This window comes from Triticum urartu, chromosome 4A, assembly GCF_056163025.1.
Source record: "Triticum urartu cultivar PI428250 chromosome 4A, HENAU_Tu73, whole genome shotgun sequence".
Lineage (NCBI taxonomy): Eukaryota > Viridiplantae > Streptophyta > Magnoliopsida > Poales > Poaceae > Triticum > Triticum urartu.
Genome location: NC_141876.1, coordinates 58297567 through 58322871, shown reverse-complemented (window position 1 = coordinate 58322871; position 25305 = coordinate 58297567). Strand labels below are relative to the sequence as shown.

The 25305-nt window shown below is 45.6% G+C and overlaps 1 protein-coding gene across 1 annotated transcript; it reads right to left on the bottom strand.

Annotated features, from left to right (window-relative positions):
• Nucleotides 1–21380: 21380 nt before the first annotated feature.
• On the bottom strand, nt 21381–24027 carry LOC125553522 (Transmembrane amino acid transporter family protein). The gene is made up of 2 exons (XM_048717291.2): nt 23668–24027; nt 21381–22743 (listed from the first exon to the last, which is right to left on the bottom strand). The coding sequence occupies exons 1-2, from the start codon at nt 23930–23932 to the stop codon at nt 21590–21592; spliced, it is 1419 nt and encodes a 472-aa protein (XP_048573248.2). The 5' UTR covers nt 23933–24027; the 3' UTR covers nt 21381–21589.
• Nucleotides 24028–25305: the final 1278 nt, after the last annotated feature.

Here is a 25305-nt window from a genome sequence, read left to right as displayed (position 1 = left end):
TCTACATCATGTCATCATTCTTATTGCATTACTCCGTTTCTCCATGAACTTAATACACTAGATGCATGCTGGATAACGGTCGATGTGTGGAGTAATAGTAGTAGATGCAGGCAAGATTCGGTCTTGTAATCTTGGACGTGATGCCTATATAATGATCATTTCCTGGATATCATCATGAGTATTTGAAGTTCTATCAATTTCCCAACAATATTTTGTTTACGCGCCGTTTGCTATTTTTCTCGAGATAGGTGAGGACTCTCTCCCATTTAACTAGGTGTGGACTCTCTCCCATTTAATTTTTTAGATCTTATAAGTACTTTATTCAAACAGCAAGCAAAGCAAAATAAAATGACAATGCAAGGATAGCAGATATCATGTGAAGAAGCAAAATCTTATGCTCAACCAAAACTAACCGATCATTGTTGAAGAAGAAAGGTGGGATGCCAACCGGGGCATCCCCAATCTTAGATACTTGAGACTTCTTGAAATATTAACTTGGGATGCCTTGGGCATCCCCAAGCTTGAGATTTTGTGTCTCCTTAATTCCTTTCATATCGCGGTTTTCCTAAATCTTAAAAGCTTCATCCACACAAAACTCAACAAGAACTCGTGAGATGAGTTAGTATAAATCCATGAAAAACCTTATCATTCGCTACTGTAGAAAATCGCTAAAATTATAATTTGATATTGCCTACTAAATGCCTTTGCATATTTAACACTCTATCCTCAAATAGAATAATTAAACAAGCAAACATATGCAAACACATAACAGCAATCTGTCTAAACAGAATAGTCTGTAAAGAATGCAAGAGGCATCATACTTCTATAACTCCAAAAATTCTAAAACATTACCACACTGTAGATAATTTGTTGTTACCCATTGTGTAAAAATTTCAAGATTTTATCATTTTCTGACTGTTCACAAATATTCAAAACATAACAGCAAACTTTCTGTTTTCAAACAACAACATATAGAGTTGCAAAATAAGCATGATAAATGCTATACTTGACCTTTTTATTGAAATAAAAGATGCAAAACATTACACTAAATAACAGTAAGCAAATCCTAATAAAATAAAATGATGCTCCAAGCAAAACTCATATCATGTGGTGAATAAAAATATAGCTCCAAGTAAGGTTACCATTAATGTTGAAGACGAAAGAGGGGATGCCATCCGGGGCATCCCCAAGCTTAGTTGCTTGGGTATTCCTTGAATATTACCTTGGGGTGCCTTGGGCATCCCCAAGCTTAGGCTCTTGCCACTTGTAACATCCCAATTTTCAATTTGGATGTTATTTAGATCATTCATATGCATTCATCATTTGTGCATTTTGGATTTTGTTTTATTTGATTTTTTTTATCCTAGAAACCTTAAGCAACTCAAGGACCAATTGAGAGAGTTGGAGGTTTTCTCAAAAAATCCATTTTTGAATTTCCAAAATTGGCAAATTGGATCAAAGAGTTTTATTCAAAATATTTTTCCAATAATTTCAAATAAATAAAATAATGAGAGAAGATAATATGACTTCTTCAAAAACAGTAATGAAATGTTGGAAATTTATTTTTGGATAAATATATATTTTATTTGATTTTATTTGCGTGTTTATTTATTTATTTATACTAAAAGGTTTATTTTATTTTAAAGCATTAGGTCCAGAAAAATGTTCACAATAGTCCAAATATTAGGAGGGAATTATGTGAATTTTTCTGGAATTTTTAAAAATAGTTTTATTGTTTTTTTTGTATTTTTCGTCTCTCTGAAAAAATTGTTTGTTTTAAGTTCGGGCAGACCGAACTGGGTCGCGCGCATCTCTATAATGTTTAAAAAAGCGTGCGCCACCGCCATGTCCGAGCCAAGCACGCCTCCCGCTGCCGCCTCCCTTGCCCCCTCCTCCAAGCTGCCGCCGCACCCCTCATTTCCCTCCTTAAATACCCCTCCCCCCAGCCTCTCTCTCTCTCTCCCTCAAGCCGCAGCCGCCGTCGGAGTCCGCCGCCGCCAACGCCGCTAGCCGCCGCCCGAAGCCGCCGTCGCTGGAGTTCGCCACCGTCATCGAAAACCGTCGAGAACCGCCGGTAAAACCGCCGAACCGCCCCGTTTTATTTTTGGTTTTTCCTCGGTTTTTCTTTTAAAACTCGATCTGTTTTATTTAGCGATCGTTTGTTCGTTTAGGTTCTATAGCGAACAGATTCGTTAGATTAGGATCTGTAGCAGACGTTCGTCCGATAGATTTTTCTTTTTCTGTTTATTTTCGGCCAGGGACCCATCCATAAATATTTTCTTCACGGATTAGTCCCTATTCTCCAAACGGTCACAACTTTTCGCTTGTTTATCCAAATCCAATGAAACCAATGCCAAATTCTTCGTTATGATCCCCTCTATCCAGATAACCAACTTAAACATGTTTTCGAAAGTTTAAAATTTGGTTTCAAGTAGATTTTAATTTGAACTTCTTTTGATGAGTTTTGTAATTCCGATTTAGTTGATTCTTTTCGCAAATCGAAGTTCTTGACTTAAACTTTCTGTTAAGATCTTGTTCTTTAGTTTTCTTTGCACCTTCATGCTTGAGTGCCTATGTATGCTATTGTTTGTCTATGATAGATTTTCCGGAGTGCGAAGCTTGCTACTACGAATCTCTAGGGTTTTCCGATCGTCAGCAAGGCAAGTTCACACTTTGATCATACTCTCCCTATACCCAGTTTTACTAGCATTAGTTCACCCTCAAATATTGCATGAGTAGGATTGAGAACATGTGGTTATTGCTATGTAGTTGATGAGGTAGGAACCGAATACCTTTGAACACCCCGGGAATATATGTTATGCTCATATTGCTTAGCCATGCTCATAGACGAGGATTGGTATGTGAGAATCATGCAAGTTGTGAGAGATAATAACTAAGGGAAACTTAAGGTGGCTACTTTAATACACATCTGGGTGGATTGGTTGTGGGCACTTGGGGAATCCAGTGTTGTCCTAGGAGATCCCGGGGTACCCATGTGATCACCCTATGGAATGTCACCCAGGCTCAAAGGGATCATAAGATTATTCATGCTCAGAAACTTCCGTGTGCAGCCACAAGCCATTATGGGCTTTGGCACAGTTAATTAAGTTGGGGGAAACCTTTCCATGATGGGCTAGCAGATGTAGGGGGGTTGTAGGTGTACCGGCCTATCTATCGGTTAAGGGGACCTCTTCAGAGAGGCTATCTCTCGATCTTCCGATCATGGATGCAGTCGAGTCTTGTGGGGAAAAGTGCGCAAACCTCTGCAGAGTATACAAACTAATCATGATTAGTCGTGTCCCGGTTATGGACATTTTGAGTATCTGGTATTTGAGTTATTGGTTGATCTCATCACTTTACTCAATGAATTTGTTGGGTTATTATTATTACTGTTACCTGATAATTTTGGGATTGAGTTGGGGATACCTTCTCAATAATGGCATAAACTTGGTAGTAAATAAAATCTATTCCTTTGTTGTAGGGAAAAATTAGCTTTATGCAAATGTTAAACTTAGAGCCTCCACCAGCCAAATATGCATGTAGTGATAGTCATTATTCATCATTGCTCTATAGTGTGATCTTGCCAGCATATTCCATGTGCTGACCTACACGGCTGCAACGTCTCATGTTGCAGAATTTTCAGACAAGGATTAAGGCACGATAGGTCGATGTCTTGCACTCAGTTTTGCCGTGGAGTTGGATGGACTCATTTATCTTCGAAGCTTCCGCAGTTATTTTTATTAGTTGGCTTTCAGCCATATTATTGTAATAATTACTCTTTATGAGACCCTCGATGTAACAAGTGTGTGATTGAACTCTGTTACAATTCCTCGAGTATTGTGTGTCAGCATACCGATCTAGGGATGACACTTAAGCACAGAGACTTTGATCCATTGGGATCGGGTCGCTACACCACTCATTATTCTGTAGTCCATCGAAACTTTACCCAAAACTTGAAAACTTGACAACACAAAACTTAACAGAAAACTCGTAAGCTCCGTTAGTATAATAAAGCAAATCACCACTTAGGTACAGTTGTGAACTCATGATAAATTTAGATTGGTGTTATATCTACTGTATTTCAACTTCTCCATGGTTCATACCCTTCGATATTAGCCATAGATTCATCAAAATAAGCAAACAACACATGAAAAACAGAACAGTCTGTAGTAATCTAGAAACTTTCAATACTTTTGTAACTCCAAAACTTCTGAAAAATTAGGAAAACCTAGGAAATTTGTATATCAATCTTGTGAAAAAAGAATCAGGATTTTATCACGCTTCTGTAAAAAATGAGAATTATTTTACTGGGTGCAAAAGTTTCTGTTTTTCACAAAGATCAAATCAACTATCACCATAGACCATCCCAAAGGTCTTACTTGGCACTTTATTGAAACAAAAGCTATAAAACATGATTAATACAGTAGCCTAATCATGTGAACACATGAAAACAGTAGGTATAAATGTTGGGTTGTCTCCCAACAAGCGCTTTTCTTTATTGCCTTTCTAGCTAGGCATGATGATTTCAATGATGCTCACATAAAAGATAAGAACTGAAACATAAGGGAGCATCATGAAGCATATGACTAGCAAATTTAAGCCTAACCCACTTCCTATGCATAGGGATTTTGTGAGCAAACAATTTATGGGAACAAGAATCAACTCGCATAGGAAGGTAAAACAAGCATAACTTCTAGATTTTCAACACATAGAGAGGAAACTTGATATTATTGCAACTCCTATATGTTGGAAATATGCCCTAGAGGCAATAATAAAAGCATTATTATTATATTTCCTTGTTCATGATAATTGTCTTTATTCATGCTATAATTGTATTATCCGGAAATCGTAATACATGTGTGAATAACAGACACCAACATGTCCCTAGTAAGCCTCTAGTTGACTAGCTCGTTGATCAACAGATAGTCATGGTTTCCTGACTATGGACATTGGATGTCATTGATAACGAGATCACATCATTAGGAGAATGATGTGATGGACAAGACCCAATCCTAAACATAGCATAAGATCGTATAGTTCGTTTGCTAGAGTTTTCCAATGTCAAGTATCTTTTCCTTAGACCATGAGATCGTGTAACTCCCGGATACCGTAGGAGTGCTTTGGGTATACCAAACGTCACAACGTAACTGGGTGACTATAAAGGTAGACTATGGGTATCTCCGAAAGTGTCTGTTGGGTTGACACGGATCAAGACTGGGATTTGTCACTCCGTATGACGGAGAGGTATCACTGGGCCCACTCGGTAATGCATCATCATAATGAGCTCAAAGTGACCAAGTGTCTGGTCACGGGATCATGCATTACGGTACAAGTAAAGTGACTTGCTGGTAACGAGATTGAACGAGGTATGGGGATACCGACGATCGAATCTCGGGCAAGTAACATATCGATTGACAAAGGGAATTGTATACGGGGTTGCTTGAATCCTTGACATCGTGGTTCATCCGATGAGATCATCGAGGAGCATGTGGGAGCCAACATGGGTATCCAGATCCCGCTGTTGGTTATTGACCGGAGAGCGATCTCGGTCATGTCTGCATATCTCCCGAACCCGTAGGGTCTACACACTTAAGGTTCGATGACGCTAGGGTTTTAGGAATATGTATATGCAGTAACCCGAATGTTGTTCAGAGTCCCGGATGAGATCCCGGACGTCACAAGGAGTTCCGGAATGGTCCGGAGGTAAAGAATTATATATAGGAAGTGCTATTTCGGCCATCGGGACAAGTTTCGGGGTTATCGGTATTGTACCGGGACCACCGGAAGGGTCCCGGGGGCCCACCGGGTGGGGCCACCTGCCCCGGGGGGGGGGCACATGGGCTGTAGGGGGTGCGCCTTGGCCTACATGGGCCAAGGGCACCAGCCCCAAGAGGCCCATGCGCCTAGGGTTCCAAAAGGGGAAGAGTCCCACAAGTGGAAGGCACCCCCTAGGTGCCTTGGGGGGGAGGGAAACCTCCCTTGGCCGCCGCCCCCCCTAGGAGATTGGATCTCCTAGGGCCAGCGCCCCCCCCCCCTTGGTCCTCCTATATATAGTGGGGGAAGGAGGGCTTTTCATCCACGCCTTTGGTTGCCTCCTTCTCCCTCTCCAACACCTCCTCCTCCTCCATAGTGCTTGGCGAAGCCCTGACGGAGTACTGCAGCTCCACCATCACCACGCCGTCGTGCTGCTGCTGGAGCCATCTTCCTCAACCTCTCCTTTCCCCTTGCTGGATCAAGAAGAAGGAGATGTTACGCAGACCGTACGTGTGTTGAACACGGAGGTACCGTCCGTTCGGCGCTAGGATCTTCGGTGATTTGGATCACGTCGTGTACGACTTCCCCATCCCCGTTCTTTGAACGCTTCCGCGCGTGATCTACAAAGGTATGTAGATGCAATCCAATCACTCGTTGCTAGATGAACTCATAGATGGATCTTGGTGAAACCGTAGGAAAATTTTTGTTTTCTGCAACGTTCCCCAACAGTGGCATCATGAGCTAGGTCTATGCATAGTTCTTCTTGCGCGAGTAGAACACAATTTGTTGTGGGCGTAGATGTTGTCAACTTTCTTGCCGCTACTAGTCTTATCTTGCTTCAACGGTATTGTGGGATGAAGCGGCCCGGACCAACCTTACACGTATGCTTACGTGAGACCGGTTCCACCGACTAACATGCACTAGTTGCATAAGGTGGCCGGCGGGTGTCTGTCTCTCCTACTTTAGTTGGAGCGGATTCGATGAAAAGGGTCCTTATGAACGGTAAATAGAAGTTGACAAATCACGTTGTGGCTTTCACGTAGGTAAGAAAACGTTCTTGCTAGAATCCTTTTTCAGCCACGTAAAACTTGCAACAACAATTAGAGGACGTCTAACTTGTTTGTGCAGCGAGTGCTTTGTGATATGATATGGCCAAAGTTGTGATGAATGATGAATGATATATATGTGATGTATGAGTTGTTCATGCTATTGTAATAGGAATCACGACTTGCATGTCGATGAGTATGACAACCGGCAGGAGCCATAGGAGTTGTCTTTATTTTTTATATGACCTACGTGTCATTGAGAAACGCCATGTAAATTACTTTACTTTATTGCTAAACGCATTAGCCATAGTAGTAGAAGTAATAGTTGGTGAGCAACTTCATGGAGACACAATGATGGAGATCATGATGATGGAGATCATGGTGTCATGCCGGTGACAAGATGATCATGGAGCCCCAAGATGGAGATCAAAGCAGCTATGTGATATTGGCCATATCATGTCACTATTATTATTTGATTGCATGTGATGTTTATCATGTTTTTGCATCTTGTTTGCTTAGAACGACGGTAGTAAATAAGATGATCCCTCATAATAATTTCAAGAAAGTGTTCCCCCTAACTGTGCACCGTTGTGATAGTTCGTTGTTTCAATGCACCACGTGATGATCGGGTGTTTGATTCAAAACGTTCACATACAACGGGTGTAAGACAGATTTACACATGCAAACACTTAGGTTGACTTGACGAGCCTAGCATGTGTATAGACATGGCCTCGGAACACAGAAGACCGAAAGGTCAAGCATGAGTCGTATAGAAGATACGATCAACATGAAGATGTTCACCGACGTTGACTAGTCCGTCTCACGTGATGATCGGACACGGCCTAGTTGACTCGGATCATGTTATACTTAGATGACTAGAAGAGGGATGTCTATCTAAGTGGGAGTTCATTGAATAATTTGATTAGATGAACTTAATTATCATGAACTTAGTCTAAAATCTTTACAATATGTCTTGTAGATCAAATGGCCAACGTAGTCCTCAACTTCAACGCGTTCCTAGAGAAAACCAAGCTGAAAGACGATGGCAGCAACTATACGGACTGGGTCCGGAACCTGAGGATCATCCTCATAGCTGCCAAGAAAGATTATGTCCTACAAGCACCGCTAGGTGATCCACCCGTCCCACAGAACCAAGACGTTATGAACGCTTGGCAGACACGTGCTGATGACTACTCCCTCGTTCAGTGCGGCATGCTTTACAGCCTAGAGCCGGGGCTCCAAAAGTGTTTTGAGAGACATGGAGCATATGAGATGTTCGAAGAGCTGAAAATGGTTTTCCAAGCTCATGCCCGGGTCGAGAGATATGAAGTCTCCGACAAATTCTTCAGCTGTAAGATGGAGGAAAATAGTTCTGTCAGTGAGCACATACTCACTATGTCTGGGTTACATAACCGCTTGACTCAGCTGGGAGTTAATCTCCCGGATGATGCGGTCATTGACAGAATCCTCCAGTCGCTTCCACCAAGCTACAAGAGCTTTGTGATGAACTTCAATATGCAGGGGATGGAAAAGACCATTCCTGAAGTATTTGCTATGCTGAAATCAGCAGAGGTAGAAGTCAAGAAGGAACATCAAGTGTTGATGGTGAATAAAACCACTAAGTTCAAGAAGGGCAAGGGTAAAAAGAACTCCAAGAAGGACGGCAAGGAAGTTGCCGCACCTAGCAAGAAAGCTGCCGGGAAGAAGCCAAAGAATGGACCCAAGCCCGAGACTGAGTGCTTTTATTGCAAGGGAAGTGGTCATTGGAAGCGGAACTGCCCCAAATACTTAGCGGACAAGAAGGCCGGCAAAACAAAAGGTATATATGATATACATGTAATTGATGTGTACCTTACTAGTACCCGTAGTAGCTCCTGGGTATTTGATACCAGTGCATTTGCTCACATTTGTAACTCAAAGCAGGGGCTGCGGAATAAGCGGAGACTGGCAAAGGACGAGCTGACGATGCGCGTCGGGAATGGTTCCAAGGTCAATGTGATCGCCGTCGGCACGCTACCTCTATATTTACCTTCGGGATTAGTTTTAAACCTTAATAATTGTTATTTAGTGCCAGCTTTGAGCATGAACATTGTATCGGGATCTCGTTTAATTCGAGATGGCTACTCATTTAAATCCGAGAATAATGGTTGTTCTATTTATATGAGAGATATGTTTTATGGTCATGCTCCTATGGTGAAAGGTTTATTCTTAATGAATCTCGAGCGTAATGTTACACATATTCATAGTGCGAGTACCAAAAGATGTAAAGTTGATAATGATAGTCCCACATACTTGTGGCACTGCCGCCTTGGTCACATAGGTGTCAAACGCATGAAGAAGCTCCATGAAGATGGACTTTTAGAGTCTCTTGATTACGAATCATTTGACACGTGCGAACCATGCCTCATGGGTAAGATGACCAAGACTCCGTTCTCAAGAACAATGGAGCGAGCAACCAACTTATTGGAAATCATACATACTGATGTGTGCGGTCCAATGAGTGTTGAGGCTCGTGGTGGCTATCGTTATGTTCTCACCCTCACTGATGACTTGAGTAGATATGGGTATATCTACTTAATGAAACACAAGTCTGAAACCTTTGAAAAGTTCAAGGAATTTCAGAGTGAGGTTGAGAATCAACGTGACAGGAAAATCAAGTTTCTACGATCAGATCGTGGAGGAGAATACTTGAGTCACGAATTTGGCACATACTTAAGAAAATGTGGAATAGTTTCACAACTCACGCCGCCTGGAACACCTCAGCGTAATGGTGTGTCCGAACGTCGTAATTGCACTCTATTAGATATGGTACGATCTATGATGTCTCTTACCGATTTACCGCTATCTTTTTGGGGCTATGCTTTAGAGACTGCCGCATTCACTTTAAATAGGGCTCCGTCGAAATCCGTTGAGACGACACCGTTTGAATTATGGTTTGGGAAGAAACCTAAGCTGTCATTTCTAAAAGTTTGGGGATGCGATGCTTATGTCAAGAAACTTCAACCTGAAAAGCTCGAACCCAAGTCGGAAAAATGTGTCTTCATAGGATACCCTAAAAATACTGTTGGGTATACCTTCTACCTCAGATCCGAAGGCAAGATCTTTGTTGCCAAGAATGGATTCTTTCTAGAGAAAGAGTTTCTCTCGAAAGAAGTAAGTGGGAGGAAAGTAGAACTTGATGAAGTGTTACCTCTTGAACCGGAAAATGGCACAACTCAAGAAAATGTTCCTGAGGTGCCTGCACCAACTAGAGAGGAAGTTATTGATGATGATTAAAATACTTCTGATCAAGCTCCTACTGAAATTCGAAGGTCCACAAGGACATGTTCCGCACCAGAGTGGTACGGCAACCCTGTCTTGGAAATCATGTTGTTAGACAATGGTGAACCTTCGAACTATGAAGAAGCGATGGCGGGCCCGGATTCCGACAAATGGCTAGAAGCCATGAAATCCGAGATAGGATCCATGTATGAAAATGAAGTATGGACTTTGAGTGACTTGCCCGTTGAACGGCGAGCCATAGAAAATAAATGGATCTTTAAGAAGAAGACAGACGTGGATGGTAATGTGACCATCTATAAAGCTAGGCTTGTCGCTAAGGGTTATCGACAAGTTCAAGGGGTTGACTACGATGAGACTTTCTCACCGGTAGCGAAGCTAAAGTCCGTCCGAATCATGTTAGCAATTGCCGCATTCTACGATTATGAAATATGGCAAATGGACGTCAAAACGGCATTCCTTAATGGTTTCCTTAAGGAAGAATTGTATATGATGCAGCCGGAAGGTTTTGTCGATCCTAAGAATGCTGACAAGGTATGCAAGCTCCAACGCTCGATTTATGGGCTGGTGTAAGCATCTCGGAGTTGGAACATTCGCTTTGATGAGATGATCAAAGGGTTTGGGTTTACACAGACTTATGGAGAAGCCTGCGTTTACAAGAAAGTGAGTGGGAGCTCTGTAGCATTTCTCATACTATATGTAGATGACATACTTTTGATGGGAAATGATATAGAACTCTTGGACAGCATCAAGGCCTACTTGAATAAGAGTTTTTCAATGAAGGACCTTGGAGAAGCTGCTTATATATTAGGCATCAAGATCTATAGAGATAGATCAAGACGCCTCATAGGTCTTTCACAAAGCACATACCTTGATAAGATATTGAAGAACTTCAATATGGATCAGTCTAAGAAGGGGTTCTTGCCTGTGTTGCAAGGTGTGAAATTGAGCTCAGCTCAATGTCCGACCACGGCAGAAGATATAGAAGAGATGAGCGTCATCCCCTATGCTTCAGCCATAGGTTCTATTATGTATGCCATGCTGTGTACCAGACCTGATGTAAACCTTGCCGTAGGTTTGGTAGGAAGGTACCAAAGTAATCCCGGCAAGGAACACTGGACAGCGGTCAAGAATATCCTGAAGTACCTGAAAAGGGCTAAGGAAATGTTTCTCGTCTATGGAGGTGACGAAGAGCTCGTCGTAAAGGGTTACGTCGACGCTAGCTTCGACACAGATCTGGATGACTCTAAGTCACAAACCGGATACGTGTATATTTTGAATGGTGGGGCAGTAAGCTGGTGCAATTGCAAGCAGAGCGTCGTGGCGGGATCTACATGTGAAGCGGAGTACATGGCAGCCTCGGAGGCAGCACATGAAGCAATATGGATGAAGGAGTTCATCACCGACCTAGGAGTCATACCCAATGCGTCGGGGCCAATCAAACTCTTTTGTGACAACACTGGAGCTATTGCACTTGCCAAGGAGCCCAGGTTTCACAAGAAGACAAGGCACATCAAGCGTCGCTTCAACTCCATTCATGAAAATGTTCAAGATGGAGACATAGAGATTTGTAAAGTACATACGGACCTGAATATAGCAGATCCGTTGACTAAATCTCTCCCTAGGGCAAAACATGATCAACACCAGAATTCCATGGGTGTTCGATTCATCACAATGTAATTAGATTATTGACTCTAGTGCAAGTGGGAGACTGTTGGAAATATGCCCTAGAGGCAATAATAAAAGCATTATTATTATATTTCCTTGTTCATGATAATTGTCTTTATTCATGCTATAATTGTATTATCCGGAAATCGTAATACATGTGTGAATAACAGACACCAACATGTCCCTAGTAAGCCTCTAGTTGACTAGCTCGTTGATCAACAGATAGTCATGGTTTCCTGACTATGGACATTGGATGTCATTGATAACGAGATCACATCATTAGGAGAATGATGTGATGGACAAGACCCAATCCTAAACATAGCATAAGATCGTATAGTTCGTTTGCTAGAGTTTTCCAATGTCAAGTATCTTTTCCTTAGACCATGAGATCGTGTAACTCCCGGATACCGTAGGAGTGCTTTGGGTATACCAAACGTCACAACGTAACTGGGTGACTATAAAGGTAGACTACGGGTATCTCCGAAAGTGTCTGTTGGGTTGACACGGATCAAGACTGGGATTTGTCACTCCGTATGACGGAGAGGTATCACTGGGCCCACTCGGTAATGCATCATCATAATGAGCTCAAAGTGACCAAGTGTCTGGTCACGGGATCATGCATTACGGTACGAGTAAAGTGACTTGCCGGTAACGAGATTGAACGAGGTATGGGGATACCGACGATCGAATCTCGGGCAAGTAACATATCGATTGACAAAGGGAATTGTATACGGGGTTGCTTGAATCCTCGACATCGTGGTTCATCCGATGAGATCATCGAGGAGCATGTGGGAGCCAACATGGGTATCCAGATCCCGCTGTTGGTTATTGACCGGAGAGCGATCTCGGTCATGTCTGCATATCTCCCGAACCCGTAGGGTCTACACACTTAAGGTTCGGTGACGCTAGGGCTGTACGAATATGTATATGCAGTAACCCGAATGTTGTTCGGAGTCCCGGATGAGATCCCGGACGTCACGAGGAGTTCCGGAATGGTCCGGAGGTAAAGAATTATATATAGGAAGTGCTATTTCGGCCATCGGGACAAGTTTCGGGGTTATCGGTATTGTACCGGGACCACCGGAAGGGTCCCGGGGGCCCACCGGGTGGGGCCACCTGCCCCGGGGGGGCACATGGGCTGTAGGGGGTGCGCCTTGGCCTACATGGGCCAAGGGCACCAGCCCCAAGAGGCCCATGCGCCTAGGGTTCCAAAAGGGGAAGAGTCCCACAAGTGGAAGGCACCCCCTAGGTGCCTTGGGGGGGAGGGAAACCTCCCTTGGCCGCCGCCCCCCCTAGGAGATTGGATCTCCTAGGGCCGGCGCCCCCCCTTGGTCCTCCTATATATAGTGGGGGAAGGAGGGCTTTTCATCCACGCCTTTGGTTGCCTCCTTCTCCCTCTCCAACACCTCCTCCTCCTCCATAGTGCTTGGCGAAGCCCTGACGGAGTACTGCAGCTCCACCATCACCACGCCGTCGTGCTGCTGCTGGAGCCATCTTCCTCAACCTCTCCTTTCCCCTTGCTGGATCAAGAAGAAGGAGACGTTACGCAGACCGTACGTGTGTTGAACACGGAGGTGTCGTCCGTTCGGCGCTAGGATCTTCGGTGATTTGGATCACGTCGTGTACGACTTCCTCATCCCCGTTCTTTGAACGCTTCCGCGCGTGATCTACAAAGGTATGTAGATGCAATCCAATCACTCGTTGCTAGATGAACTCATAGATGGATCTTGGTGAAACCGTAGGAAATTTTTTGTTTTCTGCAACGTTCCCCAACACTATAAGCATATATTCCTCCCTTATAATAATTTTAAGTAGCATCATAAATGAATTCAACAATATAGCTATCACACAAATCATTATTTCAGCGACGACACCCAGCTCCCCCCGCCCTCGCGTCGCCCGCAACCGGCGACTCGGGGGAAATCTTCGTCGCCGCCAGTAGCCCTCCTCCGCCAGCGCCCCCCGCATCGCCGCCGCCGGAGGGCCGGCCGGCGAAGCCGCGCCGCACCTGGGGATGGCGGCGGCGGGGCAGCTTCGTCCTTCCCTTTGCACAGGCCCTCCCGCCCCCAGCAACCCCTCCGCCGCCATCAAGCCCCCGCGCCGCCGCCGCCCCGCGCCATGCCTTAGGATGGGGCCGGCAGGGTGGCTTCGCCCCCTTCGTGCTGGAGCTCTTCCCCAACCTCGCCGCCCCCATATCTGATCTGGCGTGCCGCGGGCTCCCCTTCCCTCCAACTGCTGCTATGTTCATCCTGCCTGTCTGGCGTGGCGGCGCGGCCGTTCCCGTTGTGTACCTCCCCCGCCCGCCTCTTGCCCCCTGCTCGCGCAGCTTCTCATGCTGCCGTTCGCTGGGTCGTGCGAGGGATCGCGTGGAGGTGACGGGCTAGCCAAGGTTCGGTCTTGCCCCGTTGTAGACCGCCCTGCGTCTCCGACGGCGCCTCCTCCGAGTTACTGTGACGGCCTCTGCCCGTGTGCGGTCAAGGTGTGTTTTGGGCAGCGAGCTGAAGCTTTGTGGCGGGTCCTTGCCGATGCTGCTCCGGTCCCGGCGGCCACTGACCTGCGTTCTCCAGTGTCCTTGGCCTGCCGGCGTCCTTACCGGCGCGATTTCGGCCCGACACTCCGGTCGCTGCGTCCCCTTCCAGCGTCATCGGTTTGCCAGTGTTCTGGCGGCTTCGCCTTCGGCAACTTGGATCTACGCTCCCTTCCGGCTCCAGCTTGGCGGTGGCATGGGTCGCCATCATATCCTCCATGCTGGCTTTCTACCGCACTGCCTTCCCGACCCCATCCACACTCACGGCATGTCGTTTCCAAAGCTTGTGTTCTTTCGGCACGAGGTGCAGCCCCACCATCTCCCTACCAGGATGGCAGTCGACTGGCGGATTGTCTTCCTCATCTTCGGATCTTGATCTGGCGGCTATGGGATTACTTAGACTTAGGCCAGGCGAAATCCATGCTCGGCTTGCCGATGCTGGCAGCGGCAGCACTTGCGAGTGATGTTTCCCTTCCTGGAGGCGCTGCCATGGACTTTATCCGTGTCCCTCTTCGAGCATTGGGGGAAACCCTAGGTCCGGTTCTTCGGATTGGATGGCGGCGGCGTCATGACGTCGCACCCCTTCTTGAAGGCGCTATCTTGTTTGCTCGCGGTGTCCCCGATGTTGGATTTGAAGATGTTTGACATTGTGCTAGTTTGGTTTGCCTCTCTGTTTAGGACTAGTGGGTTTAGTTGTGTCATTTCCCCCTGTTCGGGATGAGCAACCCTTGTCTCTCTGCTCCGGTTGCCATGATCATGCCTCCTTGCATTCATGTCATGTGTTGTATCCTCTATTGTACTCATTCACTTTCTCCTATCAATGAAAAGATATGCAAGCTTTGCGTATTCGCGAAAAAACAAATCATTATTTCCATGATCTACAAGCATAGAAAAATTTCTACTCTCCACATAAGCAAAATTCTTCTCATTCGGAATAGTGGGAGTAAACTCAACAAAATAACTATCATGGGAGGCATAATCCAACTGAAAATTAAAATGATGATGACAAGTTTCATGGTTATCATTACTCTTTATAGCATACATGTCATCACAATAATCATCATAGATAGCAACTTTGTTCTCATAATCAATTGAAACCTCTTCCAAAATAGTGGATTCATCACTAAATGAAGTCATGACCTCTCCAAATCCACATTCATCGTTATTACAATAGGATTCAACACCCTCCAAAATAGTGGGATCATTAGTACCTAGAGTTTACACTATTCCAAACCAACTTTCATCAATATAATCATCATAAATAGGAGGCATGCTATCATCATAATAGATTTGCTCATCAAAACTTGGGGGACTAAAGATATAATCTTCATCAAACATAGCATCCCCAAGCTTATCGTTTTGCATATCATTAGCATCGTGGATATTGAAAGAATTCATACTAACAACACTGCAATCATTCAAAGATTTAGTGCCAAACATTTTATTGAATTCTTCTTCTAACACTTGAGCACAATTTTCCTTTCCATCATTTTCACAAAAGATATTAAAAAGATGAAGCATATGAGGCAACCTCAATTCCTTTTTTTGTAATTTTCTTTTATAGACTAAACTAGTGATAAAACAAGAAACCAAAAGAATCAATTGCAAGATCTAAAGATATACCTTCAAGCACTCACCTCCCCGGCAACGGCGCCAGAAAAGAGCTTGATGTCTACTACGCAACCTTCTTCTTGTAGACTCGTGTTGGGCCTCCAAGTGCATAGTTTTGTAGGAGAGTAGCAAATTTACCTCAAGTGGGTAACCTAAGGTTTATCAATCTATGGGAGGCGTAGGATGAAGATGGTCTCTCTCAAACAACCCTGCAACCAAATAACAAAGAGTCTCTTGTGTCCCCAACACACCCAACACAATGGTAAATTGTATAGGTGCACTAGTTCGGTGAAGACATGGTGATACAAGTGCAATATGGATAGTAGATATAGGTTTTTGTAATCTGAAAACATAAAAACAACAAGGTAACTAGTAACGAAAGTGAGCAAAAACGGTATTGCAATGCTTGGAAACAAGGCCTAGGGTTCATACTTTCACTAGTGCAAGTTCTCTCAACAATGATAACATAATTAGATCATATGACAATCCCTCAACGTGCGACAAAAGTCACTCCAAAGTTCCTATCGTGGAGAACATAAGATGAAATTGCTTGTAGGGTATGAAACCACCTCAAAGTTATTCTTTCCGATCAATTCATTGAGCTATTCTTATAGCTGTCACAAACATCCCTAGAGTTCGTAGTAAAATAACACCATATGACACACATCAATCAACCCTATTGTCACCTAGATACTCCAATGTCACCACAAGTATCCATGGGTCAATATGATATGCATCAAACAACTTCAGATTCACAATATTCAATCCAACATAAAGAACCTCAAAGAGTGCCCCATGATTTCTACTGGATAAACAAGGACGAAAACGTGCATTAACTCCTATGCATAGATTACCCCAATGTCACCTCGGGAACCCGCGAGTTGAGTGCCAAAACATACATCAAGTGAATCAATAGAACACCCCATTGTCACCACGGGTATCCCACGCAAGACATACATCAAGTGTTCTCAAATCCATAATAGTATTCAATCCGATAATAATGAAACCTCAAAGGTAAAACTCAATTCATCATAAGAAGATAGAGGGGGAGAAACACCATATGATCCAACTATAGTAATAAATCTCGCGGTACATCAAGATCGTGCCAAATCAAGAACACAAGAGACAGATCAAACACATAGCTACTGGTACATACCCTCAGCCCCGAGGGTGAACTACTCCCTCCTCGTCATGGAGACCGCCGGGATGATGAAGATGGCCACCGATGATGGTTTCCCCATCCGGCAGGATGCCGAACCGGGCTCCCGATTGATTTTTCATGACTACAGAGGCTTGCAGCGGAGGAACTCCCGATCTAGGTTTATTTCTGAGGTTTTTGGGATTTATAGGAGAGTTGGCGTCGGGGACAAGTCAAGGGGGGCCACGAAGCGACGACAAGGCAGGGGGCGTGACCTAGGGGGGCGCCCCCCACCCTTTTGGTTGCCTCAAGAGTCCTTTCCGATATCTTTTCGTTCCAGTATTTTTTATATTTTCCAAAAATATTCTCCGTAAATTTTCAGCTCGTTCTGAGAACTTTTATTTCTGCACAAAAAAGACACCACGGTAGTTCTGCTGAAAACAACATCAGTCCGGGTTAGTTCTAATCAAATCATATCAAAATTATATAAAATTATTGTAAACATGGCATGAATACTTCATAAATTATAGATACGTTGGAGACATATCATTCACTAGAGGCTTCTCTCATGAAGGCAAATAATACGGTGGGTGAAAAACTAATGTCAAGCAATTGATAGAAAAACGCAAAGTTATGACGATATCCAAGGCAATGTTATGCAATATAGGCATCACGTCTATGTCAAGTAGACTGACTTCTGCCTACATCTACTACTATTACTCCATACATTGATCGGCTCCTGCCTGCATCTAGAGTATTAAGTTCAAGAGAACAGAGTAACGCCTTAAGTAAGATGACATGATGTAAAGGAATAAACTCAAGCAATATGATGAAAACCCCATCTTTTATCCTCGATGGCAACAATTCAATACGTGTCTCGCTACCCCTACTTCGTCACTGGGTGAAATCACGCAAGATTGAACCCGAAGCTAAGCACTTGTCCCATTGCAAGAAAAACCAATCTAGTTGGCCAAACCAAGCCGATAATTCGAAGAGAAATACAAAGATATCAAATTATGCATATAAGAATTCAGAGAAGATTCAAATAATATTCATAGATAAGCTAATCATAAATCCACAATTCATCTGATCTCGACAAACACACCGCAAAAGAAGATTACATCGGATAGATCTCCAAGAACATCAAGGAGAACATGGTATTGAGAATCAAAGAGAGAGAAAAAGGCATGTAGCTACTAGCTAAGCACCCGTAGGTCTGTGGTAAACTACTCATACTTCATCGGAAGGGCAATAGTGTTGACGTAGATGCCCCCCCCCCCCCCCCGATGATCGAATCCCCCTCTGGTAGGATGCCGGAAAAGGCCCCAAGATGGGATCTCACGGGTATAGAAGGTTGTGGCGGTGGAAAAGTATTTTTGTGGCTCTTTTTGGGGGTTCTGAAATATATGAGAATATATAGGAGGAACAAGTAGGTCGGTGGACTCCCAAGGGGGCCACAAGCCAGGGGGTGCCCCCTAGGGCGCGCCCCTACGGCTTGTCGCCGCCTCGTGGGTCTTCTAACTTGGACTCCAATTCCTACGAGTGTCTTCTGGTCCAAGAAAAATAATCCCGAAAGTTTTATTCTGTTTGGACTCCATTTGATATTCTTTTTCCGCGAAGCTAAAAAAACAAGAAAAAAACACAAACTGGCACTGGGCTCTAGGTTAATAGGTTAGTACCAAAAATAATATAAAATAGCATATTAATGCATATAAAACATGCAAAACAGATAATATAACAGTATGGTACAATAAAAAAATTATAGATACGTTGGAGACGTATCAGGTTTTGGTGCCGCGGTCGACTTAAATAGCCGAGCAAGGCACTACACAGCCCGCCAGAGCTGCGCCACGCGGCGCCACTGGTCCGACGGAGGAGACGGGCTTCTGGCCACCGGGTTTGATGGCGTTTCCGGCTGGGACAACTTCGCCAGTCCGACGTGGTGGGCATGCCCGGGCGCCCACATATCCGCCCCATATTTGGGCTGGATATGAAGGGTGCCGGTCAGCCCGGGCGTTTGAGACCCGTTTAAGGCGTTCGTCTGGGTCAAAAAAACGTGACCGGTCAATGACTGGGTGACCTACCTGGGCGTATGAGATGAGTTTGAGACGCCCGACTGTAGATACTTTAAGGTCCCCCACCTCTCAGCACGAAGATATTAGCCAGAGGCGAGAGGACCAAAAATTCAGTGACGGTGGTGGCTACCCTAGACGAAACCCTCACGTCTGGGAAGGGAAGAACTGGCGACGCGTTTGGTTTGACAATTTCCCACCATCTCCCAATTACCCCGCTTAGCAAAGACGTTACCGCTCGTTTGGTTCGACTAGGCTGGTTTCGATTACCCTGTAATCGGATACGTTGCTTCGCAAAGCCCAAAACGGGAGATAACGAGTGGGTACCGAAAACACTCGATCCCCTTTCTCCGCTCGTCCCAACCTTGCCTCCACCATCAGGGCATCTCCAATGGGGAGGCGCTTGTGTAGGCGCTAGAGATTTTTTTTCCCAGAAACTTACCTTAGCGTCTGTGTAGGCGCTAGTTTCCAACGCTAACAACAATCAACAGGCGCTAAACAAGAGAAAAAAAGGCAGGCTAGAGCTGCCCTCTCCAACGCAGCAGGGACCTAGCGCCCGATAAAACAGCTAGGAGATCGTTGGATTGTTGAGGCAAGTCGTTAGATTTAGTTGGATCAAGATTTTCTGGCGTCTGGATAAGCGCCCGCAGCCAATTAATTTCAGCTCGTGTGAGGAAAAAAAAAGTGAAGCGCCCGACGACACAGTTTGCTTCGACGCCAACCTACATCCTGGTTTTGGATGGGAATCGCTCGTAACGGCTGGGAAACTGATCCTGGCGTCCGCTGTTAGCGCCTGTGTTGTAGATGCCCTCAGGAGCCTCTGCTTTCACCGGCGTGACCTCTCACTTCTCCGCCGCGAGTAGCAACGCCCATCGGACCTTCCGCTTCTCCACCACGAGCAGCAACACCGATCGGACCTTTCTTTTTCCAGCCACGAGCAGCGACGTTGGCCGAACATCCTCCCTCCCTACCACGAGCAACGAGCAACACCGGCTGGGCCTCTCCCTTCTCCCGCATGGAGCAGCAACGCCGGTCATGGCCCCCCTCCCGCCGCGAGCAGCCAAGCACCCCCCCCCCTCCCCAAATCCCCATTGCGAACAGTCGCCTCTCTCTTCTCGTCCCTTCTTTTCCGGACGCTCTGAATTGGGAAACCAACACTTGTTGAACCAAACACTTCTTGTAATCACCCAATCCCCAGCCTAATACATTGTATTCTGATTACAAATTTGGAAACGTTACCTGTCCTGAACCAAACGCATCGTGGGTGTGTACTACTGGGATAGTAAGAGAGCAGCAAGTGACAGGCCGACCAAAGCGAGGGGATGAAAAAGGTACATAATGAGCTCAATGAAGGCCTATGGAGCGATCACGTACCTAAGGCGCTAGCGATTAGTTCTAAGAAACACCCCCTCAAAAAAAGTTCTAAGAAACAAAGTTGTGTTAGCAAATCAATTTTAATATGCGATGAAACTATGACATGCCATCAGCCGGCATAAGAAAATCTTAGTCGATTGAACCTTAGCCGCTCCCTTTTTAAAGGGGCCATCAGATGTGGGTCATTATATATATTTTTCTAAGGAATGTACCTCTTGTTTCTGCACACAGCCAACGAGACTTTTACGTGATGTTTCTCATTAAAGCATCTTTAGCATATCCCGTAAAAAGGACCATCCGGAATAATAACCGTCGATTTAGCGAATGAGGGAGATTTTTTCATACCAAATAGATCCTGCAAAATCGGTCATCCTGTAAAAAAAATTACGAGCTCCTGCATACTTCAGGCCATTTCCGCTATATCTAGGCGATTGAGGGCAATTTTTACAGGGATCTAAAATACAAGAAATGATTGACGGGAGGGAACTTTGAGCTCTAGCCACGGTCTTCCCCGAGCACGACCTCGCCGGAACGCCTCAACGCCGGCAACCACCGGACCCTAGTTGCCGCTCCGCGAGCTGCCGCCGCTCGACCGTGAGTTGCGACCGTGAGCTAGCTAGCCTGCTCCCGCTAGCTAGTTGTTGCCGCCGCCGCTGCTAGCTCCCGCTAGCTAGTTGCTGCCGCCGCCCCTCCGCTAGCTTGCTCTCGCGAGATGCCGCCAGGACTGTTGCTGCCGTGTGAGGATCTAATTGCTTTTTTTTATGTGTGAGGGTGCCTTGTGCTATTTTGTAGGGACCTTATTGTATATTCAATTGGTCTATACGGGATCCATTATGCTGACGTAAAAATCGTACCGTAAATTATCACATATTCATTTTAGGGGGAGTATACTGCTTCTTGAGGACAAGGTTTTAGCGGATCTATTAGAGATGCTATTACACTTTAAAATCCATGGCAGCTGCAATCCATGTACATTACCGTTCTTCAACCAAGTATACAGTTCTAAAAAAACAAATATACAACCCAAGCGTACTTTACGTATTTCTTATTTTCACGTGGCGTATGTGCAGGCCTAATTTAATGACACTTTTGATTCAAGTAATAGTGTAATACGTACAAACTACGCCACATGTCCATTTTGTATACTTTTCACCAGTAGCTTAGCCGACGAAGCGGTCCCCACCACCGCGAGAACAAAACCAACGGCGATCATCGCCGCATTCAGCACGACGACATGCCGCGATAACCGGCCCCAACGGATCTTGACGTAAAACGCGCATGGGAATATGACGGAGATGGCCACGCTGATGAGCGAGCCGGTGAGGCTGAGCACGTACTGGAAGTATGGAACCGAGAGCGCCAGCGCCAGGATGATGAGAAGCCCCGCCGAGCCGATGCTTCCGCGGATGATTATCCGGGCACGAGGCCCCATGGTCGCCGGCAGGTGGTGCTCGAGCTGAATGGCGAAGGGCGCGAACTCGAGCGCGTATTTGGTGACCGGCGTGAGCACGGTGGCCCAGAGCGCCACTTTGGTGACCAGCAGCCCCGGCGGCATGCTGAGCGTGACCTGGGAGTTCACGCTGGGACCGAAGAGGCTTGCGCCGACAAACGCGAGGGCCGTATAGAGCAGGGCGACCATGGAGAAACTCGTGACGGAGACCTTGGTGAAGCTCGAGGGGTCCTTCATGGCCGTGTAGATGTTGGGGAAGACGATGTGGCCAGCGTAGCTGAACATGTAGAGGCCGGACACCGTCGGGATCTTGTCAAGCCTGAGGACTGGGATGTGCTTGCCCAGGCCGACACTGCCGAAGGCCGCGGTGCAGAGGATGGTGACGAAGATGACCATCGACATGAGGATGCCGGCGAAGGAGAGGCAGGAGATGGAGGACAGGTTCCTTAGCCAAAGGCTGGGAAGAGCCACCAGCACGGCGATGACGGTGAGCAGCTGCGTGGTGCTGAGGCGCAGCCATGGTATTGGCAGGTGGAGGCGGACACCGGCGAAGACGAGCGGGATGGTGTCGCTGAGGGAGATGGTGTAGGAGACCAGGGCGAAGAAGATCTCGAGGTAGATGAATGCCGAGGCGATCAGCCGGCCCTTGGAGCCGAACGCCTGTTGGCCAATATCCTGGTACGTTTTGGAGCGGGGCTCCTCGTCTAGGCACTTGCCGATGATGTGCGCTGTATAGGCGCACATGATGCCGAGGCCGACCAGGAGGAAAATGGAGGCCCAGCCGCCATTTTCCAAGGCGTAGGGAGTGGAGAGCTGCCCAAGTCCTGGAAAAAAATGAATTGGTGATTTAGTTAACTAGGTCTAATCAATGAGACTGGATTTTATACTCTCGGGTGTACTACACCCAAATTTCAAAAAAATTTAAAAAAACATGATCAAACTAACTTGAAAAAATCTGTAACTTTGAGACATCAAATTTGATCAAATGTTCGAGCTAGCTAACTACCAAATTTCAGCCAGAAATAACATCAGAGGAGCTCTTACCAAAAAAGACAAAAACAATCTTCAAAGTTTGGTGCACTGTTTGAGAAGTGATTTTGTTTTTTTCCGTGAGAGCTCCTCAGGTGTTTTCTTTGGCTGAAATTTTGCAGGAAGCTCAAACTTTGATCAAGTTTGATGTCTCATAGTTTCAGATTTTTTGGAGTTTGTTTGATCGCGTTTTTTTTCAAGTTTTTGAAACTCGGATGTAGTACACCCGAGAGTAGCCACACCTTTGCCCTAATCAAGTTTCGGTCAAGTGACATAACATGTAAGAAAGAAAAAAAAACCCAAAAAATACATGGATCTCAATATAAAATCTCACGAATATAAGCATCGACTGAGACATAACCAAGTCTCAGTCAACTAAGATTTAGCAAGACTGTTTAGAGGTTAAAGCTGCAATATTCGGTCAAAATCAAAGAAGAAGAAATGTTATAGTATGCGCACTTTTCAAAACTTTTGGATCAACATGTAACCATGCATCAGTCCATCACCAATTCATGTTACTATATAATCTACAGACGAGAAACTTTTGGAGTACCAGCACACTAATTCTTCATTCTGTACTTTGATCATGAATAATGTGTAGCGTTCAGGTGACTATATATGAGCTACAAACTGCACCAGCTGAACATGAAGTCATTCCGACATTTAAAATGTGAGGCACAAAGCATATACTATATGTATACGTGGCGTAAGCATTTTACCTATGAGCATGCCAACCATGTTGATGACCGACTGGGCAAACGTGCTGGTAGGCTTGCTGTGATGCTGCTGAGTGATGGATGCCATGGCCGCGACCCTCCCCCCGCCAGCGGCTGCCGTCTCCTCCTGACACGGCTTGCCTGCTTCGACGTCGCAGGCATCGCGGCCCCTGCTCAGCTGCTGCGACGCGAGCCGGGCGCCGTGCATGCTCTCGCTCGCCACCTGCTTAGGCTGCGGGCACAGCAACTCGCACCACCGACTCGCCATTTCTGCTTTCGTTGGTGGTAGTAGCAGTAGTGGTAGTTAGGAGAAGCGTTATCTATACGTGCGGATTAGTGTATAGCTGAATGTGCCACTACACTTCTACACTCGCCTTGTGAAAAACGACGTTGTGCTCGTGCCTATTTATAGCAGTTTCTCGATCAGGGGTCGAGATGGAGAAGGAAGATACAACGTTCCAACTCGTCTATTAATAGGATTCTCCGCTTAGATATGGTCACTTCTTTTTCAGCCGAGTGGATGATTCTATTATTTATCGAGTGAGTGTCCGAGTGACAATGTGACATGTTCGGCAACCGCGCGAACCTGGGAATTAAGATGCGTAAAAGTATGGGAATGCCGGAGGAACCTCTCCCTGCACTGGTCGAGTATCTTCCAGGTGAATTGGATTTGGAGGCGGCGTGGCAAGCCCTGCGACAGCACTGCAGATGCCACTTGCATTCAAGTGGAGTCGGAATTCGAATTCGGATTCGGATTCCTCCGATCGAGCCAACGAGCAAGATGCTAGCTAGGTGGCGCCCGATTTGTTCCGGGAATGTGGCACAGGGTCCGGAAGCCACCACCCTCGTCCCACTTGAAGATCTAGTGCGTGGGGGGCATGGTAATTGGCACCCAATGCAAGCGGTCCAATGTTCATCGTCATCGTTCGCTTTATTCGGATCTGGTCCATCCAGGCCACCAGACAAATATGCTCCGCCGCAGGAATTTGCCGATGGCTGGCGCCTAACACATGGGTGGATCGTGGATGAAAACGACCGTGGCCGCGCGATGGATATGTCTGTAGATTTTGCGATTCCTCAGCCGCCGCCGTATCTTCCTCACTGCTTGGAGGCTGCTCGTTCCAGTACATGGAGTCATGGACGTGATAAGCGTGCCATGCTTAATTCAATTAGTTGTTTTGTTACGGTGTTACCGAAAAAGGGTTTCCCCGCTACTTGATACATCCGTATCTAGACAAATTTAAGATAAAATTTTTGAGACGGAGGAAGTATAGAGCAACCATCACAGATTACAAACGGGAGACTTGTTACAGTGTTCCTCTTTCTTTAGGGAAGAACATTGCATTGCGGGGCGATGAATTTGGCGCGAGGGTATAATTTTGTCTATAAAGTTTCAGACCATTCAATAAACTTTTCTTTTTGCGAATCAATGAGCTTTATTGATCAATTATCATTATTACAACTTGACGAAGAGTATCAGCAATGAATGGAGGGATGTAATTAAGCCATAAGCATCTACACCTAGACTCGCTCGTTCTTTTTACACAAAGATGAGCTGCCACATTACCATCTCTCCCAATAAAGCTCAAAAGGAAACTAGAGGAGTTTCTGCATAACTCCTTGATCTCATGTAGAATTCCT